This window comes from Carcharhinus amblyrhynchos, chromosome 3 (assembly GCF_965287045.1).
Source record: "Carcharhinus amblyrhynchos chromosome 3, sCarAmb.v2.hapA, whole genome shotgun sequence".
In the NCBI taxonomy this organism is placed as follows: Eukaryota; Metazoa; Chordata; class Chondrichthyes; order Carcharhiniformes; family Carcharhinidae; genus Carcharhinus; species Carcharhinus amblyrhynchos.
Genome location: NC_137326.1, coordinates 117286521 through 117301406, shown reverse-complemented (window position 1 = coordinate 117301406; position 14886 = coordinate 117286521). Strand labels below are relative to the sequence as shown.

The 14886-nt window shown below is 42.9% G+C and overlaps 1 protein-coding gene across 3 annotated transcripts in view; it reads right to left on the bottom strand.

Moving 5' to 3' along the window:
- Positions 1 to 14886, bottom strand: part of sphkap (SPHK1 interactor, AKAP domain containing) — a 381850-nt gene that overhangs the window by 75848 nt on the left and 291116 nt on the right. For all 3 annotated transcript variants that reach the window (XM_080185826.1, XM_080185829.1, XM_080185827.1), the window contains one exon: positions 3060 to 3170. In XM_080185826.1, the coding sequence (XP_080041952.1) occupies positions 3060 to 3170 (111 nt within the window). The remainder of the gene's footprint in view (positions 1 to 3059; positions 3171 to 14886) is intronic.

Genomic DNA, 14886 nt, shown 5'->3' with positions numbered 1-14886 from the left:
ACTTGCACTGGTGTGATGTGAAGCTGATTGGGTAGGAAGATGGGCCATGGGCGGATATTACGGTATCGAGGCCAGTAAGTAGATGACACTTACTGGCCTGGGTGGGATTGTGGTTGGTGCAGACTCAATGGGCCGAATGGCCTCTTTCTGCACTGTAGGATTTCTATGATTTCTATGATTAATATATCGAAATTTATGGAAATCAGGTTCATGCCCTTTTTTGGAGCTACCCTGATCAAGTCACCAGCAGGGGGCAGGGAAGATCTCAAACTGAAACCTTACTGGCACAATTCCGTTTTTGGCCACTCGCAAGATTTAGCGACGATTATGGGGATTTGAATGGGGCTGCTTGGCCATTGATAGCACGGTAAATAATGATTTGGGTTCTTCAAATGTACAACATGTCATATTCCCTGCTCTCTCTTCACCAGACTTCAGTGTTCTCAACTTTGAAAGCATATGCTAACCAAGATAAGTGAATCGATTATAAATTATTTCCAGCACTCCTGCAAGGATGCTGTCACTTGTATATTCACACTGCATTCTGCTTAGTGAGCGTAAACCTCCTGCCAGGTCTGAGCAGTTGTGAAGTGAAGCTAGTTCCCAGATCATAGAATCGCTACGGTGCTGAAGGAGACCATTTGGCCCATCGAGTCTGCATCGGCCACAATCCCATCCACCCCTATTCCTTTTAACCCCATCTAGTTGAGGGTAGTTGAGACTTAACCACTTTGTTGTGGCCGTGGAGTCAAACCACAAACACTAAGTCAAAAACCGCAAACTACTTTAGACTATAAAAGGTCTGAAGTTTGTATCCTGGATAGGAGAGTATTCATACCATGGATGTTCCTCACCGATGTGAGAAGTCATGATCTCTGGGTCTTTCCTGATGAAAGTCTACAGACACTGTTATCTATAGACACTGTTATCTGGATCATCATCCTGTAGATGTGATAGGAGATCCAGATATGTATGTGGCAAAATGGTGGGTGAAGACCATTCAGTTCTAGTATCAGCTGATCACACTGACAAGCCTTCTTTCATCTTGTATCACATCATCGATAAATACTGAGGTAAACTGATGTCTTTACCAATGATCTGATAGCATAGAATGCTCACCTGTTAGATAATTCCTCCAAATTTCATTCACACTATGATGATGAAAATATATTTATAATGATCCTTATTTTAATTTGATTTGGTGGCAACCACAGTATTTTGTAGTTTTGGACACAGTCTTTTTTTCCCCCGAGCTCTACTGGACATTTCTACTGTTCAAATGCTTTCAGCACAGCTGGTATCAAGCTGCTGAAACTGAGATAACCTATTCTTGCCTCCACCCTGCCTCCATCTTTTTCCCTTTTCTTCCCAAAGGACACTAGTAGAAGTCACTGAAAACTGGGGGAGGTGGTGGTGTAGTGGTATTGTCACTGAACTAGCAATCAGGACCCAGAGTAAAGCTCTGGGGACCTGGATTCAAATCCCACCATGGCAGATAGGTGAAATTTGAATTCAACATAAATCTGGAATTAAAAGTCTAATGATGACTATGAAACCATTATCAATTGTCGTAAAAACTCTAATGTCCTTTAGGGAGGGAAATCTGCCATCCTTGCCTGGTTTGGCCTATGTGTGACTCCAGAACTACAGCAATGTGGTTGACTCTCACTGCCCTCAGGCAACTAGGGATATTCAATAAATGTTGGCCAGCCAGCGACACCCGTGTCCCAGGAATGAATAAAAAAAATGAAAATTAAAAAAGCTCACACAAAAGAATGTCAGTAAGAAGTATCACACCAGGTTAAAGTCCAACAGTTTAATCTGGAATCATGAGCGTTCAGAATGCTGCTTCTTCCTCAGGTGAGTGTTGGACTTTAACCTGGTGTTTTGAGACTTCTTAATGTGCCCACCCTAGTCCAATGCCGGCATCTCCACATCAAAAGTACAGCATCACACGTGGAACTTATCTTAATGACCACAGCAAGTGGATGAGCAAAACACAATGACTGCATTCTATTAACAGGAAATCACTCTGTGCCATGTTTACATGTATTTAAATTCATCTGAGTATTCAAATTAAGCATTCACACATTTTCTCAGTGTTGCATTAATAATGTGGGATGAAGCGAACGAGATTAACTACAAAATATGCTTTCACTCAAAGAGATGGATAGTTTGCCACCTGTAGTGTGATTATGTCTCAGTGAGATACCTCATTGGCAGCTCCTCAGCAATTAATTTTCTTTATCAAATAGATTAGCTTTCTTGGTTTTTCCAGAGAGCTGAATGATGTGTGTTCAGGAATCGCTTCTATTATTCTTCTCTGAATATTTCCCATTGCCATTATTGGGCAGAACATCATGAATTATCTGCTCGGTGGTAATGTACTGTCGTACAAATGGGGGAGGATTTTCTGTATCTGCTGAGATTAAAGTATACGTTTACAATTTCATGACACCTAGTGTACGGAGGAACCCTTCACCACGCTATGGCTTGCATGCAAATTATTGTTCAACAGAAATCAAAATGAAAGTAATGCCAAAATCTTTAATAGATTAAAGAGTTGAATTTCTATAGGGCTGTCATGGTCATCTGTCATCATCCCTGCAGGAACCCCAGAACATGGTGTGAACTCCATTAATAGTTTACTTTCCAGTAACGTTGGCTGGAATTCTCCTACCCTGCCCACCACTGCAAAGTGGATTGCGGACAATGCGAAGGCCCATTTTTAGACCAGCGTGGCCAGAGAATTCCTTCATTTCATGTGACATGAGTTCAGATTTTGACTTTCAGTCCAATTCTTTCCTTCTTTGGGTTGATGCATAAACTATCGGGTGGTATAGCATGTAGTGACAGTTGTAGTAAAACTTTAGGAAACAATTTTCAATCCACATGAGTATAATTATAGCCAGGAGTCACATCGCAGCAACTATCCTATCCAACAGATTCCCTATCTAGCCAGTGTCTGTCATGAATTAGAAACATTCAAATCCCTTCTGGTATCCCCTATTAAAAAGCATTTACGTAAAAATCATTCTTTTAGTTTTCATCGCACATACCGTCGGGCAGCTGTTTCCAGCCTTTTCTTCCAGGAATCCAACCTGGCAAAGTTTCTTCTCATTCCGTAACCAATATTCCGCAGAGTCCAATAAACTATTACTGCACAAGACCTGTTGAAAGAGAAAATCAATTTATCTTTGTTTCAAACTGCATATTTGTTTCAGCGTCAGTAAGTGTGTGTTTTTTTAATACAAATGTATCACAATTCAAGGCTGCTGCCCACGAGAATGCTTTTTATTTCAATCATAGGGAAAGGGACACGAACTTTTTAAACATGGAACTTTTTAAACATGCTCCACATTCATTATGATCATGGCTGATCATCGAATGGTGAGTTGTGGGCGTAAGTCACCTCTTGGGCCTGTGGCTCACTGGCAGCAACAGAGTTGGCTCAGAGGAGAACATAAGAATTAGCCAAAATTCTCCAGCTGATCACTCCAGCCGGGGTCCTCCGGTCCTGCCAACAGCGCACCCCCGCCTCTGAGTTTCGCATCGGCGTGGGGTGACATTGATGGGAAACTCCACTGACAGCGGCGGGGCCAGAGAATTCTACTGCCAGCCCACAGCGTGCCACTTCCCACCGCTGAAAAAACACGTGGCAGAGAGGCCAGAGATCTCACTCCGCATCTCTGAATTCATGTATCAGGCACCCTGATCCCTCCACACCAGAGTTCTGTGGCCTCACTACTTTAAATAATATATTGCCTTTCTATTTTTCCTGTCGAAGTGGTGAAGTTCACATTTTCTCTACATTATAAGCCATCTGGTAAATATTCCCCACTCATTTAACACATCTGTAGGCTCTATGGCCAGCACTCTACTGCCTCACCTGCTGCGGAATCAGCGCAGGTCCGACAATGGAAAGCTCCGTTGACCTTGGGTGGGAATTTTCAGTCTCATCCAAGCGAAGCATAAAATCCAGCCCTCTGTCCTCTTGATAAACTTATTTAACCAACATATTTTTGTGTCATCAGCACATTTTGCAACCATACATTCGATACATTCATCCATGTCATTGTTACAGATTGTAAACAGTTGAGAAGATAGCACTGACCCATGTGGCACTCCATTAGTAAGAATATACCAACCTTAAAAATGACCCATTTTGCCCTACTCTCTGCTTCTGTTAGCTAACTAATCCTCTATCCATGATAATATGTTACCAATACACCATGAGCTTTTATTTTGTGTAGTAATCTTTGGTGTTGTACATTGTGCCTTTTGGAAATCTAAACAGATCACATCCATGGGCGGTCCTTTACCTTTCTTCTTATTATTTCTTCAAAGAACTCTAATAAATTTGTCAAACTCAATTTCTCTTTCTATATACCATGTTAACTCTACCTGATTGTGTAATGATTTTCTAAATGCCCTGCTATTTATTACCTTTTTGTTAACTGATTCTAGCATTCTTCCCATGACAGATATTAACCAAAGCAGCCTGTAGTTCCCTGCTTTCTGTCTTTCTCCTTTCTTGAATGCCGGTGTACATTAGTGATTTTCCAAAACGCTGGGATGGAAGGGAATTAGAAATATTGGGGGAAATTTTAACTTTTCGATCTGTTGGGATTGAAGGGACCGAGTGGCAAAAAATTTCAAAAGCAGGATGTCTCTGCATGCTAATAACATTGGCATGTTAATAACTCTGTGTGTGTGTGTTTGTGTATGTATGAGCTGTGACAGAGAGTTTCCCCTGCCTCAAATTCAGCATGATTAACCAGCTTAGCTTCTAGTTGTTGGGGAACATGAGAGCAGAGGCTGTGGGGTTAGATTATCCAAGCTAGGATTAAGGGAAGTGGAGGAAAGTGGAAGGTACTCAGATCCGGGGTGGTGCAGCATTAAAAACACGGAAAGGAGGCTAGAAGCCTCAGATGGATGGAAGAGTGTGTGGGGTGGGTGGGGGGGGTTCAATCCCAGGATTCATGATGGGATGTTTCATCCAGGGAAGGGTGGAGATCATTGCAGTTAAATGCCACCCAGGGACAGTTTAGCCTTGAGGGTCAGGACTATTGGAGGCCATATGGATGAGTGGGGGTGGGGGAGGGAACAATTTGGGTTTTCGGGGAGGCAGAGCAGATTGTGTGGTGGGGAGATGATCAGAGGCTTTGGGATGTGGCAGTGTGGTGAGGGAGGAAGAGATCGGAAGATGTGGGGTGGCAGGTGATCAGAAGCCTTGGGGCGTGGTGTGGGGCGGGCAGGGATTGAGATTGGAGGCTTGACGGTGAGGGGAAGATATGGTGGGGGGAGATTGGAAGGGTGAGGGATGGCGTTTCTGATTTTGGGGTCTGGCACAGTCTTCACCATCCTGTAAGTGGCAGGTTTCTCAAGGAAAGGGAAACAAATCCACCTTGAACTAAATTTAAAAGGCTGCAAAATTTTTAAAAATTCAATCGTGGGATGTGGGCGTCGCTGGCTGGGCCAGGATATATTGCCCATCCCTGAAAGCAGTTAAGAGTCAACCATATTGCTGTGGAGTCACATGTAGGCCAGACCAGGTAGGGATGACAGATTGCCTTCGTAAAGCACAGTAATATACTAGATGGACTTTTACAACAATCAACAATGATTTCATCATTAGACTTTCTTCATTCCGGATTTTTTATTGAATTCAAATTTCACCATCTGCTGTGGTGGGATTTGAACCCGTGTCCCCAGAGCTTTACCCTGGGTCTCTGGATTACTAGTCCAGCGACAATACCACCATGTCACCACCTCGTTATAATATTTAAATTGCCAAATTGCCTTTTGGGAGTGGGTTAGCTGCCTATCGCGCCTGTATTAAAGCCAGCTGTGGGCTAACTGAAGCTAATTTGCAGTCCGATTCTGGTTTTTAAAGTGAAACTCCCACCTGACCCAACCCTATGTATTGTTTTGTGTTAAAATAACGAGGGAGAGGTCATGGAGGGATTTAAAAATAAGGAAGGGTATTTGTGGCCCTAGAGGACTAGGAGCCAGTCAGAATTGAGGTGATGGGTACATGAGACCTGGGACTGGATTTCCATGTTCCTGTCCATGTAGGACAGCATGAACTCTTAGGAAATTTGTCATTCAAGCAAAGGCACTCAAATTTCACTTAGAGTCATAGGGCCCTATTTTACAATTTTAATTTTAAGTGCTGGGCAGACTTGAAACTGGGGGTGTTTTAGATCTGACTTTTAGTCCCATTCTCAGGCGCCCTCATATGCACTCTGCCTGACAAAATATCAGCAATTTTGAGTTGTGTGGCAGAAGCCTGTGGGCGGGGCTTTACCCACCCGAAACCCCGCAGTTCCGATTGGAGCCTTCTACTGCGCATGCGCAATAAAGAAAAATAGAAAAGTGCTCCCCTGCCACATTGCTCCTGGGTCGGATAATGCCTCCTCCCTGGCCCCTACAGACATTACCCCACCCCATTCTCCCCCACTGATCACATGCAGAGTGGCAGCAGACCCCTGCCCCCCACTCCTGCCCCCCCCATAAAGCCATTTGACCCGCCTCCCTCCCGCCCCCACCAGAGAGCAATCTGACCCACCTCCGCCAGCCCCTCACCATCAATCTGAGTCAGACAGCTGCCCAAAGTTCTGAACTTACCTCCTCAGAAGCTGGAGCGCCCAAATCAGACCTCTGCGAACCATATTTGTTTCGATTCAAATCTGGATGGGTGAACGTGATGGTAAAGGGGGAAATGCCAGTAAGTTTGGGCGTGCAGCCCATTAAGTCAATTTAAATGCATGCAAATGCATATAAATTGATGATGTGTCCGTTTTGGGCGTGGTCCCAATGGCTCTATACCAACACGTCACCACCTTGTTATAATATTTAAATTGCCAAATTGCTTTCTGGGAGTGGGTTAGTTGCCCATCTCGTCTGTATTAAAACCAGCTTCAGCCATTGGTAAAGGGGAAACCGGTGCAAAGGCAGGTGCAGATTGCACTACTCGCCTCATGCCTCACTTTACCAAGTTTTCGCGACTGAAAATGGGCGCAACTTGATGGTAAAATCAGGCCCTTAGAGTCTTAGAGGTTTACAGCGTGGAAACAGGCCCTTTGGTCCAGCCTTTTCGTGCCACCCAGTTTGTACCATTAAGCTAGTCTCAATTGCCTGCATTTGGCCCATATCCCTCTATACCTATCATACCCATGTAACTGTTTAAATGCTTTTTAAAAGACAAAATTGTATCAGCTTCTACTACTAGCTCTGGAAGCTTGTTCCAAACACTTACCACCCTCTGTGTGAAAAAATTGCCCCTCTGGACCCTTTTGTATCTCTCCTCTCTCACTTTAAACCTATGCCATCTTGTTTTAGACTCCCCTATCTTTGCGAAAAAATGTTGACTATTTACCTATCTATGCCCCTCATTTTTTATAGACCTCTATAAGGTCACCCCCCCTATTCAAAAACTCCTGCTCCATCTTTCCTACAGCATCTGTACCTTGGAACATTGAGCTGCCAGTCCTGTCTCTCCCTTATATTGTTTCAATAATAGCTATAATATCCCAGTGCCATGTACCCACCCACGCCCTGAGTTCATCTACCTTGCCTGTCAGGCCTCTTTTATTGAAATAGATGCAGATTAGTCTGGATTTCCCTTGCTCTCTGCCCCGCTGTTGAAAACAAGATGTAGAGTAACGTTTATGGTCAGAAATTTAAATCAGCTTTCAATAAGATGTTGAGATCTGACTCATGAGCAGTTTATAGTGCCAGGTTTGCCCATTCCATATTAATATTGCCAAATTGGAAAGAGATGCAGAATTCCTGGCACAGCAACTAACTTACAGACCTGATGCTGCCTAGCCTGAAAGGTAGCTTACATCATTTTCACCCTATGAGAAATAAAGTTCTTCAAACATTTCATGCCATGTAAAGACTTTTATATTTTTGATTTCCATACATCCTTTAGGAATTTTCTCCTGGTTTCTCCCACTTTACTGTCAAAGCTCTTGCATTGGAGAGCAAGAAAAGCATCCAGGAAATTGCCACCAATTTTTTTTCCGTGTTGGTCAATTTCATCTTACCTGTTAGTTTTCGTAAACATGTTCCATCATTTATAACTCAGTTCACAGCCTGAAGTTCCCAAAAGATTAAGGAACTCTCGGCCATAAAGAAAAAGAATCAAATCCTGCGCTCTGAATTCTATATATTTTACATGTGCCCCATGTGTCCAAGGACTGGTGTGTCAAGAATTGGCCTGTTCGATCATGTGAAGAGACATGGCAAAAATCTTGCAATGAGAAAGGATGGACTGGTTTTCCTTTATTCAACTTCCTCAGTTGGTCACAACAAGGGATTCAGTTCCTTTTGGATGAGAATATGCCTTTTCCAAATCAGAATATTTTTAACTATTTAAGCTGTCAGTAATAAGGAGCCAATCAACCTAAGTTTTCTTGCGTCAAAGAAGGAGTAAATTTATTAACTTCTAAGTCCCAGAAAAATAATAAAAACATTAAGCATTCAGCCCTCATGCAGTCCTTAGGTATCAGAAATAAAAGGAGTTAGAATTCAATAAACAAAATGTAGAATTAATATACGGTTAAGTGTCCTTTGGTTGTCCTTGAGCCATAGATTCTATGTGGTTGATTGTTGTTTCTTGGATGCCTTCAGATGTCGAGAATATTGAAATTATTACGAGATCCCGGGTCACTGGTGGGTTTATGATAAAGCTGTCTTCTCTATCTGAGAGACATACTTATTCCAAAAGACAGAGAAAGAGCAGACCTCAGCTTGTATACTCTGCTGAAGACTGTTTGAATGCTCGTGTTACTTCAAACCTCTCTCTGGAAGGTGACAGCCTTGCCTTGAAATACTTCACCCGTCGTGTATTGCCAAGAGGTTTTGGGTAGGTCTGTCTGTGGTAGCCATTGTTGCGATATCCAGTACTTTGCACCTTAATGTCCCTGTCTTAGAATTTTGATGGACATCTGGATTAAAGAAAGTGTCTCTCTCTTCACACTCCTCTAAGGGCAATATTTTGATTTCTCGCCTTTACGTTGCAATGTGGCCTTGCATTTTTAAGCAGATTGCTCTGTCTCAGTGTAAATCACAACATTTCCATTCAGCTGAAAGTTGAAACATCAACATGGGAATTTTCTGACCATTCACACCAGTGGGATTTTCCCATCCCGCTGCAGTGAACAGAGATTGGATTTGTTATCAAATTCTCCGTCTTCGCTGCAGAGGTGTGAACGGGTGGCAAGATCGTGTCCCATATTTTCAAAAATAAAAGGGCAGAAGTAGCATCATAACATCCTGAAGAAATACCGGGGCAAATTTTCCCATTCCATCTGCCATGGAAATCATAGTGGGTGAGGGGCCGACCATGGACTTTGGGCAGGATTTTCTGGTTTCAAAGAATAAAGAAAATTACAGCACAGGAACAGGTCCTTCAGCCCTTCAAGCCTGCAGTGACCATGTTGCCCGACTGAACTAAAACCCCCTACCCTTCCAGGGTCCATATCCCTCTATTCCCATCCTATTTGTGTATTTGTCTAGACGCTCCTTAATACTCACTATCGTATCTGCTTCCCTGGCAGCAAATTCCAGGCACCCACCACCTTCTGTGTAAAAAGCTTGCCTCTTACATCTCCTTTAAACCTTGCCGCTCGCACTTTAAGCTTGTGCCCCCTAGTTCCAGCCTGGGAAAAAGTTTCTGACTATCCACTCTGTCCAAGTCCCTCATAATCTTGTAGACCAGGTCACCTCTCAACCTCCATTGCTCCAGTGAGAACAAACCAAGTTTCTCCAACATCTCCTCATAGCTAATACCCTCCATACCAGGCAAGATCCTGGCAAATCTTTCCTGTACCCTTTCCAAAGATTCCATAATTTCTGGTAGTGTAGTGACCAGAATTGAACACTATGTTCCAAGTGCGGCCTCACTAAGGTTCTATAAATATGCAACATAACTTTTGAGGCGAGTACGGCCAAAAAATCACAATTCTTCATCTTTGAATCAAACAACCCACCATAACAAAGACCATTATGGGAGATTTGGCCATTGGATTCAGATGCAGCAGAAGACTGATTCCTGGCAATATCTTCTTCCATTGGCCCTTTCTCAGGAATTGGAGATGTGTCAGGAACAGCAGCTTTCACCACCCAGCTGACTGCACATACTTTTACTGCTGTCAGCATCTCAGATTCTGGCTGTAACCCAGACCATCACTGGCAAAACACACTCCATTATCTTTAAATATTTCATTAATATTCATTAGCGATCCCCCGCAATAGCTCATCACAGACTATTCTAAATCCCTCTAAGTAATATTTAAGGAATAATACCCAATCAAACAGGAGGTTTTGATTTAATAGGATCATAGAATTCCTACAGTGCAGAAGGAGGTCATTTGGCCCATCTCGTCTGCATTGACTACAATCCCACCCAGGCACTATTCCCATAAATCCACACATTTACCCTGCTAATCCTCCTGACACTAGGGTCAATTTAGCATGGCCAATCAACCTAACTGCACATCTTTAGACTGTGGGAGGAAAGTGGAGCACCCGGAGAAAACCCACACAGTTACAGGGAGAACGTGCAAACTCCTTACAAACTGTGACCTGAGGCCCGGATTTGAACCCAGGTTCCTGGCTCTGTGAGGCAGCAGTGCTAACCACTGTGCCACCATGCCGCCCCGTTTATTTTGTTTATTTGGCGAATTCTGAGACATTTTGTAATTTACACCATCTGACTTTGCAAGCTAATAATAACATTTGCCTGGATGAGGGACAAGTTCCAATTACTTTAAGTATGAAAAGAAATAACATTGTGCTCTCTACAGCCAAAGTGAAGATAAATGTGTAAAGTCCTCCATTACAATAATGGATAAAGGAATATCGAACTAATATCAGAGGTCTTCATTCACGATTGTCATCAAAAGATAGAAAGATGAAATCATACAGCACAGACAGAGGCCATTCAGTCCATCCAACTGTGCAGGCTCAAGTTGTTCAACTAGTCCCACCAGCCTACTCTAATTCTGTAAACTCCGAAAGTTGCTCCTTTTTAAAAAAAATTGCAGCAACTTTTACTATTATAAAGCTACTAAAAAGATTTATTTTTGTTAAATAGCAAGAAAAATGATCAAACACAATGGGCAGGATTTTCCGGCTGCTCTCATCCCAAGGCTGGAAATTCTGAGGTCAATGGACCTTTGCACCCCCAGCCTCTACAGCTCCTGTGGTGGGCGGGACTGGAAAATTCCACCCAATAAGTTTTTTCAGAGAGATAAAGTTCTTTGAAAGCAAGATTTGCAGGAGGTGCATTAAGAGCAGCAGATTAGACTTTCAGATCTACCCAACTGTCTCTCGTTTGGAGTTTGCAAACTTTTTAATGCTTGCAGATTAGTGACATCACGTTTTACATTTTCCTGTGACGCTGATCTCTCTAATATTGGCATTCAATATCCATGGGGGAAAGGACTTTGAGTGAAATAGATGAGTTGGATGGTGGAGGCTTTCTCTCTTTTATAATGTAGTAGCGAACGTAAATGAAATGAAAACAGCTTTTAGTATTACATAACAGAGCCAGGCACTGAAATTACACTCAAATCAATGCTCTGCTATTGTGTATTGCAGTCAAATGGGAAGCACAGTGCCAATTTTTTAAATTATGTAATGGCCATCACCAATCCAACTCATCTCCTTGTTTCATTTTCAAACTCTGGCAATTCTGCGATTGCAATGATAGGAATGTCTAATTTATTCCAATTAATGCATTCACACCAGGTAACATTCCCCTTTATCTCAAAAAAAGCAGCTACAACTAACACTGAATCATAGAATCTACAGTGCAGATGGAGGCCATTTGGCCCATTGAGCCTGCACTGACCACAACCCCACTCAGGCTCTATTCCCATAACCCCTCATATTTACCCTGCTGATCCCCCGACACCAGGGTTAATTTAACATGGCCTATCGACTTAACCCGCACATCTTTGGACAGTGGGAGGAAACCGGAGCAACCAGAAGAAACCCACGCAAACATGGGGAGAATGTGCAGACTCCACACAGACAGTAACCCGAGGCCAGAATTGAACCTGGGTCCCTGGCGCTGTGAGGCGGCAGTGCTAACCAACGTGCCACCCCAAGAAGACTAAAGGTTAGCATGGCCAATACTTTCTTTTGAGGAAAGTGAAATGAATTTTAAACAGTGGATGTAGCTGCTGTCAACAGGAACACACAGCCTGGCTGTGATGCCAGCTGATCTTCCTTGCATGTTCCCATGCCCTTTCCATGCCTCCTGCATCGGTCATGCTCACTTACCCAGTATGCACTATGTACAAAATCAACAAACCATGTAATAACAATGAGATGCCTTGAATTTATAGAAAGGGTGCAAAGGAAATTTCCTAAAATGGTACCAATGGTGAGGGACATCAGTTGAGAGGAGTAAGTGGAGATGGTGGGTTGTTCTCCTTACCAGCAAAGAAGATGAAGGGAAGATTTAATAGGGGATTTCAAAATCATGAAATATTTTAATAAAATTAATTCAGAGAAACGGTTTCTGTGGGGAGCCAGTAGGCAGAGATTTAAGCTGATTGGTAAAAGCACCAGAGACGACATGAGGAATTTGTTTGTTTAAATACAGCCAGTTGATATCTTCTGGAATCATAGAATCCCTACATTACAGAAGGAGGCCATTCAGCCCATCAAGTCTGTACAAACCAGAATTCCACCCAGACCCTATTTCCATAACCCTACATATTTACCCTGCTAATTCCCCTGACACTAGAGTCAACTTAGCATGGCCAATCCACCTAACCTGCACATCTTTGGACTGTGGGAAGAAACTGGAGCATCCGGAGGAAATCCACACAGACGCAGGGTGAACAAGCAGACACCACATATACAGTACCCAAGGCTGGAATCGAACCTGGGACCCTGGCACTGTGAGACAGCAAGGCTAACTACTGTGCCACCATGCTGCTGGCATAAACTATCTGAAAATGAGTTGGAAGCATATTCACTTATAACATTCAAAAGAGAATTGGCTGAATGCTTATAGGGAACAGAAATGACATTGCTATGGAAAAAGATTGGGGGAGTAATAGGATTAACTGAATACAAAAGAACTGATATAGGCACATTGGGCCGAATGGTCTTCCCAATCCTGCATTATTCTATGGGCAGGATCTTCCAATCCCACAAACGGCAATTCCGCCCCCCGACCCCCCCACCCCAATGGCAGGGTTCCTGATGGTGGGACAGGCAATCAATGCAAAATAGACATTGGCAGATGATCCTGCTGGTGGCCAATGGTGAGCCGCCTCTACAGCCGGAAAACACACCATGGTGGCGGGGGGAGGCAATAGCTGAGTGGTATTATCGCTAAACTATCAATCCAGCAACTCAGCTGATGTTTTGGAGACCTGGGTTCAAATCCCATCTGGGCAGATGTTGGAATTTGAATTCAATTTTTAAAAAAATCTGGAATACTGATGACCATGAAGCTATTACCGATTGTTGGAAAACCCCACCTGGTACATTAATGTCTTTTAGGAAAAGAAATCCACTGTCCTTATCTGGGATGGCTCACGTGTGACTCCAGAGCCACAGCAATACAGTTGACTCTCAACTGCTCTCCAAGGGCAACTTGGGATGGGCAATAAATGCTGGTCAGCCAGCGACGCCCATGTCCCGTGAATGAATTTAAAAAAATCCCACCCTAAGGACTCTATGTTTCTTTGATAGTACCTCATTCATCTGGACTTCCTTTCTTGAGTATTTCAATGCAGGCATTGATCAAGATGTTTGAGTTTTATAGCTAAATACAAATTATGTTGAAACATCTGAAGAACCTCACCATCCACATCCCATTTAAAAAGGTTACCTTACTATTAAATAGAGTGTCTCACAGTCAAAAGAAAGTTTGGTTTGGGCTGACCGGTTAAGTGGTAATCAAGATTTGCTGCTGGCTGTCCAACCAGTAAAATACTGCATGAATCCACCAGTATGACTAGCCTGATATTCTAGCCCTCCTTCGCAGGATGGTTATTGCTGCAAACACCTCCTGGCAAGTCAGTGCGGGACTCCCCATTAATTATTATCAGCAATATCACTGACTCAAATTCTTTTCATGTCACAATTCTCAATTTGGCAGTCGGTTACGATTTATTCCACTTAAATGAACAGTGAATATAAAGTATCCTGCCATTCGAGTACCCCCAGAGGCACAGAATATTAGTGCATTGTTAAACTGGATCACAATGAATATTATTAAACTAGAAAGAGTGCATAAAAGATTTACTAGGATGCTACCGGGATTTGATGGTTTGAGTTATAAGGAGAGGATGGACAGACTGAGACTTTTTCTCTAAGAGACTTAGGGATGATCTCCTAGAGGTTTATAAAATAATCAGGGGCATAGATTAGCTAGGTAGTCAACATCTTTGCCCAAATGTAGGGGAGTCTAAAACTAGAAGGCATTGGTTTATCATGAGAGGGGAGTAATACAAAAGGGTCCAGAGGGGAAATTTTTTCATTTAGAGGATGGTGAGTGTTTGGAACGAGCTGCCAGAGGTAGTAGTAGAGGCGGGTACAATTTTGTCTTTTAAAAAGCGTTTGGACAGTTACATGAGTAAGATGGGTATAGAGGGATATGGGCCAAATCGACAATTGGGACTAGCTTAGCAGTTTCAAAAAAAGGCTGACATAGACAAGTTGGGCTGAAGGGCCTGTTTCCATGTTTTAGCCTCTATGACTATGACTCTATGACAAAATAGCAGGAATACGGGTTCTCCATTTGATTATCTGGAGGGTTAGTTATGGGTAAACTAGTCCAGCTGGCAGGAAGGGATGGAGGTTCAACAATAGTCAACCTTTGCATGTTGCTTACCTTTTGTAAAAAGT